Here is a 12,261-nt window from a genome sequence, read left to right as displayed (position 1 = left end):
TGAACTAAAAAAAATTCTTATTTTGTGTGGTTTTTTTTTGGTTTTTTTTCTAGACCGCCTTAGAGGTAAACCTGGAGGACATCTACCAGCCTGGGTCCGTGCTGGACATGCCAAAGAGACCCCCCTGGGACTACTCCCTGACCAAGGAGAAGCTTGAGGCGCGGGAGGAGGCCGTGTTCCAAGAATACCTGAAGAAGATCTTCACCATTTACCCCACCAAACAACTTAGCTTCTTTGAAATCAACCTAGAGGTGTGGATTTAATCCTCTTGAATAAGATTTGGGCCTAGTTTCATAAAGCTGTCAAGCAGAAAATTCTGCTTAGCAAAATTCTTGTTTGAGACACAGCCTTTTTTTGGTCAAGCGTTTCCGCGGAATTCCATTTTTTTTTATTTATTTTTTTTTAACCTAATATATGCCTGGCAACAACAGTGTACACCTACAATCATGTTAAATAAGCCTAGTACATGCTAACAATTGACCTAAGAGCATAATATATCTCAACATTTCCTAAGGTACCATTGTGGGTATCATGTCCCGTGGCGTTTCGGCTGCCTCGCTCCTCACTTGCGTTGTGCCTTTGAAAATTGTCCTCTTTTTTTTTCAACAGGCATTTGCATGCCTGTATGGTTTGTGGTAGTTAATAAAAAATGTTATTAAAAATACTTGTTTGCAAACAAATTACTTAAGGCACTATAGAAAAGATACTGCAAAAGCATCAAAGTCTCTACTTAAAATTACACCAAAACAGGAATGTTAATAACTTGCTGTAAATTTTGTTAAAAGAGTGGGTGTTTCTGATGTCATTTGGTAGCTTGCTCCGTAAGACTGGTGCAATGTGGGAAAATGCGCGGTCGCTATATATAGTGGATGGTACGAGATTAAGGTACAGCAGTGCCTTGTTTGAAGAAGATCTTTGATGTAGGTGGCTGTTGGTCATGAATTGCTTTAATTTAAAGACAAGTGTGAGACCTTGTTTTCAGTTTGTTAGTGGTACCGGGAGCCAGTGGAGTTCTTTAAGGGTGGACGTAATGTTTTCATGCTTCTTGATTTTTGACAGAACTCGAGCGGCGCTATGTAAGAAGTATGGAAGTATTTGACCTGTTTGGAATTCTAAATGTGCACGGTTAAATGCAATACAGACAAAATATCATATCATTCTTCTTACATCTCTACCCTCAGACTTGGAGGCAGATATGGCGAGTCCTTGAGATGTCTGACATCATCCTCCTCATCACGGACATCCGACACCCGGCCGTCCACTTCTCGCCCGCCCTCTACGACTATGTGACCAAGGACCTCCACAAACACCTCATCCTGGTCCTGAATAAGATTGATCTGGCCCCTCCGTCACTCGTGGTGGCCTGGCATACCTACATGAAGGAGAAATTCCCTGATGTTCACGTGGTTTGCTTCACCTCCTTCCCGAGAGAGAACCTGACGCCGAAGAGTATCGACCCTGGAAAGGGTAAATGATATTCAGAATTGTCAATGTTAAAAAATTGCGGGTCTTGGGTTTTTTTTTTTTCTTCATGAAATTGTGGGTGGTGAGTTAAAAGAAATAACCGAAAATTGAAATCCAGTTTCTAGATGTGGGAGGGAAACTCAATAATCGAAATTCAGTTTCATATATTTAAGTGAGGTCTGGCACCATGTATAAATCATTTTTGAGTAGTGTTAGTTCTGAATAGAACCAGTGGTTTACAACCCAACGTTTCGATCAGTATCTTTTGTTTGTCTTCCATTCTCCTGAGGACAATCAAAGCATATTGATCAAAACAGTGGGGTTGTCAATCACCACTTCTTTTTAGAACCAATTCTACTCAAAAGAGATTTTCAAACGGTAATACCGCAAACCTCTCCTATACTCACACCATGCAAATTTTAATATTATAAAATATAATATATATCCACAATTATATGCATGTGCTATCCAAGCTTTCAAATGAACATGAAAAGAGTATTGTCTGACCTCGAAATCAATCAATCAGTCAAAAGAAATTTATAAAGCGCCAAAATCAAAAGTTTGCTCTATGGGCAAAAGCTTTTTTTCCCTGTTCCCTAGAGACAAGGACAATTTACACCAAAGAAAACACTAACAAACAAAAGGGACATGGACATTATGCATGAGTGAGACTGGGCAATAGATAAAATATTTACTAAAAAAATGTTATTGATGATACACCTCCTTTCAGGAGTGTCTTGAATGTATGCAGTGAGGTGGTATCTCTGATGTATTGTGGAACTTGGTTCCAGAAATAGTGTTGGACTTGAATTTGTTATTGTTCTACTGACTGTGCTGATATTGAAATCGTTGCATATATTTCAGTGCTCCATCGTAAGAGAAGAAGAGGTGCGTACACTGCAGTGGGTCCTATGCAATTACTCAAAGCCTGTGAGACGATATGCCAGGGCAAAGGTAAAGTAGCTGTACTAATACTCTCCAGGGCCCAATGTCATAGAGCTCCTTTAAGCAGGAAAAGTTGCTTAACAATTTTGTGCTATAAAGCAAAAAGGTGCAGGATACCAGTCATAAATTGTACACCTGATATGGTATTTTGCCTGGTATCCTTATTCTTGAAAGCATAATTATTTTGTGCTTATCTACTTTTTGTGCTCAGCAGCTCTATGAAATTGGACCCTTAATAGAATCTAACACCTGTGCCAAAATATTGCTTAACAATTTTCTGCTTAGCAGAAATGAGCAGGATGCCAGTCACAAATGTACTTGTGACATGGCAGTTTGGCTGGTATCATTATTCTGGTAAGCATAATTATGTTGTGCTTAGCTCTATATGGAATTGGGCCCTGAATGGAATCTAACACGTGTAGATTTATTACGGAAGAGCTCTGTCGTCTTGTGTATCTTTGTTGGAGAATCGTATTGGATGACAAATTGACTGTCGATGGTTAGGGTACTTGCTGTAACAGGTGTATTGGGTTACTTTCAGTGTTGAGTTGTAGGTTGGATTAAAGGCAGTGGACGCTATTGGTAATTACTCAAAATAATTATCAGCATTAAACCGTACTTGGTAACGAGTAATGGGGAGAGGTTGATAGTATAAAACATTGTGAGAAACGGCTCCCTCTGAAGTGACGTAGTTTTCGAGAAAGAAAAGATTTTCCCTGAATTTGATTTCGAGACCTCAAGTTTAGAATTTGAGGTCTCGAAATCAAGCATCTGAAAGCACACAACTTCGTGTGACAAGGGTGTTTTTTTCTTTCATAGTTATCTCTTAACTCCGACGACCAAGCGAGCTAAAATTTTCACAGGTTTGCTATTTTATGCATATGTTGAGATACATGTACACCAAGTGAGAAGACTGGTCTTTGACACTAACCAATAGTGTCCAGTGTCTTTAAACCGAATGGTATTCTCAGTATTTCATTTGATATTTTGCTCAATGGAGGTACATGTGAGTCAGAGCAGGCTGAGACTTAGCCTTGTTAGTAGAAGACCAGGGGCAGGTTGCCCTGGGGCTGAAACAGGGTTACCCTCTTCACAGTCTGTTATAAGGATGTAGGCATAGGTGTCATCCACTGGGAGCTTGGCTGGTATAACAGAATTCACTACCTTCCCAATTTTTAAGAAGCAATTATGGTTAAATGCCTCGCTCAAGGGAAATAAAGGCATGACCAGGATTTCAAACCCCCACTATGCTGCTGACAATATCAGGGCCCAATTTCATAGAGCTGCTTAGTGGCCTATTTTGTGCTTACTGTGCTGATTCCTTTTCATAGCGCTGCTAGCCAAAATGCAACTCCATTGTGAACGCGCAATATCGCCGCCTTATTTTTCTGCTAACCTGTGAAACACGCTTGCACCTTTGCAAATTGTTCTGCTACAGTAAGCACAAAAATTTGCTTGCCATTAAAGATGCTATGTCAGATTTGGGGCCGTTTTGACCCAAAAATTTTGATTTAAAATTCAATAGGTGTTTTGATTGGGGTCGAGAAAGTTACATGCTTTCATTTGAGCCATTGCTCGAAAAAGTCCGCCAATTATTAGCAGCAGTGAAACAAAGTGCTCAAAATTAGTTTTTGTCGGGATCCCGACAATACATGTATATCCTGTGACAAATTCTTATGTGTTTTATAAGCAACGTTTTAAATTTTTTTCATGGTTCCTGACCATTAAAAGTAAAAGTTAAACTTTTTTTCGTTAGAGCGGGTGATACTCTTTGAAATACCATTTATTCAAAAAAATCTATTTTTTAATGTTTGGGGCAAAAATTCTGACATAGCATCTTTAATTATAAGCAGCACTATGAAATTGGGCCAAGAGCTTGGGTGCGGTGAACTAGACCGCTCAGCCACAACGCACCTGAAATAAAGAGAAACTGTTAAAATGACTTGCTCTTTTCTTGTTCATCATCAGTTGACCTGAGCAGCTGGAGGGACAAAATAGAGGCGGAGCTTAGGGGAGAGGAGGGCCTCGCGGCTAAAATCATTGAGACTTCGGACACGACGCAAGATACAAGCTTTTCTGAACACGAGTTTTTTAAGGAATCGGTGCTGACAATAGGATGTGTAGGTAAGAATGTATATCATGTGAGGTTCCCTAGCTTGCCTATTGGGTGTTGAATGATAAAGGGTTGTGATGGTGGGTTGATAGTGGAAAGGCACCAGCCTTGTCGGTGCTCAAATAGTTTGTGTTTCATTTTGTTTAAAAAAAAAAATACACAAGACTGAAGGGCTTGTAGCTCAATATTTTTAAGTTTACTTTATCAATTTTACATTAATTGGAGAAATGTTTCTGACAGTAATGTTTCCCAGAGTAAATTATGGAGAATGACAACTGATATCTTTTTCATAACCACAATAATAATAATAATAATAACAATAAGACATTTGTAAAGCGCCTAATGCAAAAGCCTCTAAGCGCATTAAAGAAACAATAAAATAAACAATTAGAGAAAGATACAAGATACAAATAGGCAAATTACAAAAAAGAAGCTTTAAACAAATGAGTTTTCAACAAGGACTTAAAACATTGTAAAGTATTAGCTTGGCGAATATACACAGGAAGACTATTCCAAAGAAACGGTGCGGCGTAAGAAAAAGATCTGTGGCCATAAAAAATGGAAGAAGCTCTAGTAGCAGAAAGCAATGACTGTTGAGATGATCGTAAAGTCCGAGTAGGGGAATAATGATGAACAAGTACAGATAAAAATACCTTAAAAGGAAAATAATTCTCCAAATGCTTTTTTACCATCGAAAGCTGCTGTACGTCTAGCCAAGAAAGTTTGTATTGCCAATAATTTAAAGGGTCTATGTACTTTTTCCTCACACAAAACACAATGTTCACAGATTTACATTAAATTTACACAGTTTGAAGATTATGATAGTAGAAAGCTTCCCTTGAAAGTTTACTTACTGAGGTTGATGTGAATGAAAAAGCCTTTGGAGCGATATAAACGGTTGCCCAAGGGAGCTGAGAAACTTTATAAAGGGATGTTATTGGCCCTATGACCAGGGCACTAATGTAAAGCGCATTGATACGGTTATTGTGAGTTGCGCTATATAAGAATTTTATTGTTATTATTATTATTAAGATTATCATTGGTTCTCTCTCCCAATCCTCAGGGCATCCCAATGTAGGTAAGTCATCCCTCATGAACGGTCTGTGCGGTAAGAAGGTCGTCAGTGCCTCTCGGACGCCGGGTCACACCAAGCACTTTCAAACCATCTTCTTAACGCCGTCGGTCAAGCTGTGTGATTCCCCTGGCCTAGTGTTCCCATCGCTAGTAGATCGACAACTCCAGGTTAGTGTAGCTCCTGGGCTGAAAGCTCTATACTTGGTTGAAAAGTTGAATTTTTGTAGTTTTTAAATTGCATTGCATTGCATAGTGAGGTATCAATGATTCAACTTACAAAATGACCGCACAAACACACGATGTGCGATGCTGTTTTGTCATCTTAAAAAACGGTCGCATGCGTGCATGCCGGTGTGTCGGTTTCAGTCTTCCCCCGTGCTCAGTTTTCCGGGTGACGTAGTCGGACATATCAGCACGTTGTTCGAACGGTTTTAGCTTTCCGGTGTGTTCAGTTTTCCGGGTGACCTGTCAGATACCGCCGCGAGTACCCTGGCGAGTACTGTAGTTCTCTCAGCAGTGACCCCAAAATTGTTTATATTACGATTCTTTTCTGTGTAGTCACATAATCTCTTGCCCCATCTTTACATGTATTCATGGGTACAACTTAAGGCAGGTCACACTCTGCTTGCATAGAAAACAACTCATATGATCCACGCGTTTGCCGCTAGTTGTACTCGACTCGTGGACGCCGCCATGACAGCTACCGGAGGGTAATGGATGACTCAATACGGCACTAAAAATTGACTACTTTCGCTTGCTGTGCGCAGGCATCGCATGACGTAATGCTACCGTATTTGGTCATTCGGAAAACTGAACACAGCGGAAAGATGAAACCGCCACACCGGGCCACGTATATAAGCCAGTGCGCCCTCTAGTTCTTATATATAACTCTATGGTCTATAGTAATAATATTGGTCTGACATTTTCTTTTGCAGATTCTTTCAGGCATGTATCCCATTGCACAAGTCCAGGAACCATACACAGCTGTTGGCTATCTTGCCCAGAGAGTCAACCTCGTGCCCATACTCAAGATTAAGCATCCTCTGTATGGGAATAAACCTGGAAAGGAGGAACTTGAGGAGTGGTCAGCGTGGGATATATGTGAAGGTAAAATTCAACCACTTAAAGGCAAAGTATATCTTTGGGTTTTGGAATTGTTTGGTTGTTTTAATCTGCATAAATGTAGATCTATAGATACAATAAAATTAACCTTTGAAAACTTCATGTCCAAAGTTTTTTAGAAATCGCTGAAAATCCCGAGCGGTTATATCCAGTCAGGAAGAATGATCCGTAATTGGAATACACAACCTGAAATATATTTCTGACAGAAAAAACATTGCTCAGATTCAAATTGTGGGAGATAATTACCGTTATCTTTTTTCCATATCCACATTACTTTGAATTGAAATGATTCTCGAAATGCTGTGTACAACTGAAAGCTGCTATAAATTATTTCACACCTTTCATTGCCATTAATTATGAGAGTGATTACGGTTCTCTTTCAGCCCAAAATGATCACAAGTTTGTGTTTTTATGTTGGACCCCTTGCATAGAGGTCACACTCTCAAAGAGCACCATCCCTAAGGTCAAAAGGATGACTGCTTTTACTCGGGCAATTATGACTCCCTCGGTGATCCCCGGAGCCTTCTATTTTCCCTCAGCTGCGCCTCGGGAAAATAGAACGCTTCGGGGATCACCGAGGGAGTCATAGTTTTAGTTATAACACCCCTTACCAATATTCTGCCTTTTCATTGGTTTAAAGCACGTCACATGATATGTCTTAGTTTTGGTAGACGACGGCTGTGTGATAGCGCATCGGTTTGCTGTGCGCTAGTCCGAAAGACTAGCACACGGCGTGCAGTACCCAGACATCCGTTGTGTGTACGAGGAGGATAAATTAATAGTCTGTAACCATTTCGGATTACATGACACTGCTGCAGAGCACAGAAAATGTTTTCGCAATCTGTATTCGTGTCGTCCGTGGTCTGTAAAGTCTGTACATTATTTAGAAATGTTTTTGGGTGTTATAAAACAAATATTGGCTGCTTTTACTTGTGCAATGGTTTAAACTATGACTCCCTCGGTGATCCCCGGAGCGTTCTATTTTCCCTCGGCTTCGCCTCGGGGAAAATAGAACGCTCCGGGTATCACCTCGGGAGTCATAGTTTTAACCATAGCACTTGAAGCAGTCAATATTTGTATACCATAGCACCACTCGAAGCAGTCAATATTTGTATATTATTATAGACCCCTCACACAATGCAGACTACACCTCCGAACAGTGACAGTCCAGGCCTGGACTAACACTCAAGCCATGGAGGCTGTGGCCTCTGTTGCCCTTGGTGCCCTTCACTTTAAGATTTTCCTTGTTTTACCCCTTTCAAAATGAAAATGACCTTTTGCCTTCTTCAACATGTTCATAGATGAAATTTTAGGCCTGCCTGTCTACAATTCTCAACATTTTGGGAGTCAAGTATTTTGTGCATGTTTGGGCTAGATTTTGACTCCAAAAATGGCGTTCTGGATAGGCATACAAGCCTGAGTGCTACAATGCATTCCTCTTAATGCACACATTTGTTTCGTTTGTTCCACAGCATGGGCTGAAAAACGTGGTTTCATGACGTCTAAAGCAGCCAGGCACGATGTCTACAGAGCGGCTAATAACTTACTCAGACTGGCCGTAGAGGGCAGACTATGCATGTGCATGAGACCTCCAAACTATACAAGTCAGAAAGGTACGTTTATAGGAAGACATTTTAGGCAACCGACCCTTAACCCTGAAAGCCAATTCTTGTACCTTTGGTTTTTTTTTTACAATTCAATTGTTATAATTTTATATGAATGTAGATGTAAACAACAAAACTAACATGTACACATTTTATTTGTAAAATGTAAACTAAAATGTACACATTTTATTTGTAAAAGTTTTTTAGCGTTTTTTTTAGATGTTGCCGAAAATCTGTAGTCGTTACGTCCACGCAGGAAGAATAATATCCAAATGGGAGTAGACTATCTGAGAAAAGTTACTGCGGTAATGCTTCTCAGATTTAGGTTTGGGTGCATAAAAACTGATATCTTTTTGCACAAAATTACATATACGCTCCCTATAATTCTACACTTCCAGATAAATGGGAGCATCATCCGGACACCCTAGAAATCTCCAAGATCCAGGAGCAGCACAAGGAGCTGAACCCCGAGGAGATTGACCAATCAGAGTTCACCAGCTCAGCCGGTGAGGACAGCGATGCGGACATTGAGAGCAACGAGGTAGAACGAGACACGGACACAAGGAGGAGACGCCGACGGAAGGCTAAAGAGGATGGAGAGACAGAACGTCTCGTAGCGACCAGCAATAAATTTGCTCTTCTAACGGCAGAGTGATGATGTAAGGGGGGATTCCCCTACCCCTGATATCTAAGAAGAACATGGTTAAAGAGCATGGTTCCAGAGCAAACAGGTATCTTTTTGTATTGAGATTTTTTCATGAGAAGACTTGGTGCCAGATTCACACTGTACAGATATACCGTGTATGGATGGTTCCATCAAGGTTCCCCTCCCAACCCTATCTGAGAAGAACATGGTTTATGAGCATGGTTCCTGAGCAAACTAGTATCTTTTTGTATTGAAAATTCTTTCATGAGAAGGCTTGGTGCCAGATCTGTAAGTGATGGATTGCTCCGTCATTGTTTGGTATGGTGCTAGTCAGATGCAAGGGTCTGGGAATTATAGACACTAGTGAGGGACCGCTGTGAAGCGGCATTTAAGATGGAGACGGTGCTGCTCCTAAAGCAAGTACGTAACTCTCACAGGGCTTTTATTATGTAGGGCAGGGTACCAGACTATAGACCTTTCTATAACAACTCCCCAGCCTGAAGTTTTGCCAACCAAGGCTGGCAACTATAGGAAGCTATAAATGCAAAGCTAAAACAGATTTCCACAGTTTGTAAAAAAAATGTTGTGTTTCTTGGATGCAAAGCAACCAACCATGGGATATGTTTTCTTTTACTTGGAAGTTTGCAGAAATGTTTAACTTGACACAACATCTGTTTAACGGGATTGGATGTTTTTAAAACATTCGGCCGTCCATGCCAACCAGTAATAGAAATGTCTATTGCTCTGTCTGCACATTTCCATTTTATTTACACTGATGTCATGCTGCATGCTGTAAAGGAATTTCATTGTCTGGAACCATAGTGTTAGCCAGAGGGGTAGTCTGGGTGTCTTTTGTACACATTTGTTAAATTTGGACACCCTGTTTTATCTGTCATTTATGTGTAATTTACACAATTTTGATGCCCAGTTTTCAAATTTTCAGCAAATTTAGACACATTTTTAACCACATCCTGTCTAAAACCAAAGTACCCAGTTTCCACTGAACTTTGGATAGTTCAAGGATAATAATCTGTGATTTCGACATTGTTACTAAACTGCACTTAAAAACCAGCGAAATTGCACGCGGATAACATGGGCAATTTTCAAAGACCAGTTTCGACACTCTTATGTGACCAAACAGTTTCTTGAAGTATGAATTGAGAAGATATCTATTCTGTCATTTCTAAGTAGCATGCTGCTTATGCTGATCTGCCTAAGCGGAAAATACTGCTAAACAAGTTATGAGCAGGATACCAGTCAAAGATGGTGTACAGTATTATATGTGATTGATATTTTTAACAATTTTCTGCTAAACAACTTATGAGTAGGAACAGTCACAGATAATAATATTCAAAATGAAAACTTGAAGAGCGCACAGGTCTATCAAAATGCTCGTGGCACTAAAAACAAACAATAATAATAATAGACCGTTTTTATATAGCGCTTTTCACGCCCAAAGGGTGTCTCAAAGTGCTTTTGACATTATTATCCCTATTATTACACAATAATAACAGATAAACATGTACAATAAACAAAATGAAAACGTAAGCCTAAAGCTGCATTCGCATTGGACTTTTGGGTCTAGTAACTTACTTGCCCGGTAAGCCGGTAAGTTAAGTTAACAGACGGGTCGGTAAGTTAACAGCTGTTTGCGCTTGGATTAATTTGTGTCCGGTAATTTACCAGGGGCCTTTCTTGAACCCTCGGCTTGGGCTCCGGCTCAGGCTAGGGCTCTGCGCGCTGCGTACGCAGTGGGAACGCAGCTATGCTATTAACACGCATTTTTGGAGCAGTGCCTATTACATGAGGTGGTTCTAACATCAGCTGACCTTTTACAAATAGGTCAAGTGACAGTGGTGTTAAGTTCCTGGAGTGGTCCGTTCGCATTGGACTTCTTGTCTCGAATGGGGCCTGTTAACAGCGCTGTGGCGGTAACTTACCACCCCGGTTAGTTATCTGCTGTTTATACTTCCAATGTGAAACCGGCTTAAGCCGAGAAAAAATGGAATGTGATCGATATATTTAGGCTGGTAACCTTATTCTGAACAGCATAATTGTTTTGTGCTAAGCTCCTTTTTGTGCTTAAGCAGTTCGATAAAATTGGCCCTTGGTTTTTAACCCCATATCACTAATCACATCAGTACATGTATTCAACACACTCAAACAATATTTGTCCTATTATGCAGCGTATTCACTTGATACTTTTGTATGAGATATTTCACACCATATTGTTTGGGAATTTCCTACCAAAAATAACACCACTGTGTTTTCCTGTTTGTGCTATTCATTTGAATTAGACTCAGCCATACCCTAAGTGGGGGGGGGGGGGGGGGGGGGAGCTGTCACAAACGTGATTAATAAGTTCAACTACACAAACAAGCCGTTCAAAACCTGATGTGGAAATTGTTGTACAGGTTAATCAACTGTATTTATCTGTGGGACAATTTCACAGCAAATTTAAAGGGGCTGTGTCCTCATGATCAGTTCTAATAATAATAACCAGTTTTTATATAGCGCTTTTCACACACGGAGGGCGTCCCAAAGCGCTTCACGTTATTACCACTGGTCACTGGGCCTTAATTCACTCCTTAAATCATCTCAGCTCCCTGGGGAGTATACAGCCTGTGCCGCCAAATATGTAGTGCACTAAGCTAAATCAATCACAAGAACCATCTCAGCCGATTTCACGAAACGCTAGGATTAATCCTATCTTGAGTTAGGACGAGTAACCCGTCCTAACTTAGGACGGGTTCAATGCGTCCTTATGTCTATGGCTACAGAACTTAACTCGTCCCAATTCCTTTAGAGTAAGGACGAGTTTGGTGAAATCGACGGCTATGGCTGTACATGAACACATTAACCCTTGCCCAGTTACAGCACATGCGTGCACTGTACATAGATGGAAGGAAGGTGGAAGCAGTAACTGGGTGAGAGCCGAGTTTATCATGACGACGCAGCCCCTTCAACATCCAGGCCCTAAAGTCAGTCAGTTAATCTGCTTTCCAACTTAGTGTAGAAGTTTTAGCGTCATGCTCTTGCCCGTGTTTTGGGTGGGGTTTTTTTTTTGGGGGGGGGGGGGTGGGTTGTTTGAAAGTGGTATATATTTTAATGTGTTTCGCCCTAACATGTGAGAGATTGGGCCCTATACGCCTCTCTAAATATTTATGCATGAGGTACGTCACAATGCTAACTCGAAACGAGGCGAGGGGCGCAGCCACTGCAAGTGATGGGGGAAGTGCGCCCATAGCCTCATTTTCGGTAAGAGTTATGATGTCATGCATAAATATTAAGAG

General features: G+C 40.7%; 1 protein-coding gene across 1 annotated transcript in view; it reads left to right on the top strand.

Annotated features, from left to right (window-relative positions):
* LOC117303270 (guanine nucleotide-binding protein-like 1) overlaps positions 1-11,282 on the top strand; it is a 31,037-nt gene extending 19,755 nt beyond the window's left edge. Inside the window, exons 4-11 of the mRNA XM_033787430.1 lie at positions 54-251; positions 1,182-1,467; positions 2,329-2,418; positions 4,378-4,533; positions 5,586-5,764; positions 6,532-6,703; positions 8,191-8,331; positions 8,721-11,282. Coding sequence (XP_033643321.1) covers positions 54-251; positions 1,182-1,467; positions 2,329-2,418; positions 4,378-4,533; positions 5,586-5,764; positions 6,532-6,703; positions 8,191-8,331; positions 8,721-8,977 — 1,479 coding nt within the window. The 3' untranslated portion in view covers positions 8,978-11,282. The remainder of the gene's footprint in view (positions 1-53; positions 252-1,181; positions 1,468-2,328; positions 2,419-4,377; positions 4,534-5,585; positions 5,765-6,531; positions 6,704-8,190; positions 8,332-8,720) is intronic.
* Positions 11,283-12,261: the final 979 nt, after the last annotated feature.

This window comes from Asterias rubens, chromosome 19 (genome assembly GCF_902459465.1).
Source record: "Asterias rubens chromosome 19, eAstRub1.3, whole genome shotgun sequence".
Lineage (NCBI taxonomy): Eukaryota > Metazoa > Echinodermata > Asteroidea > Forcipulatida > Asteriidae > Asterias > Asterias rubens.
Note: the sequence above shows the minus strand (reverse complement) of the source record. Positions and strands in the feature narration are given on the sequence as shown.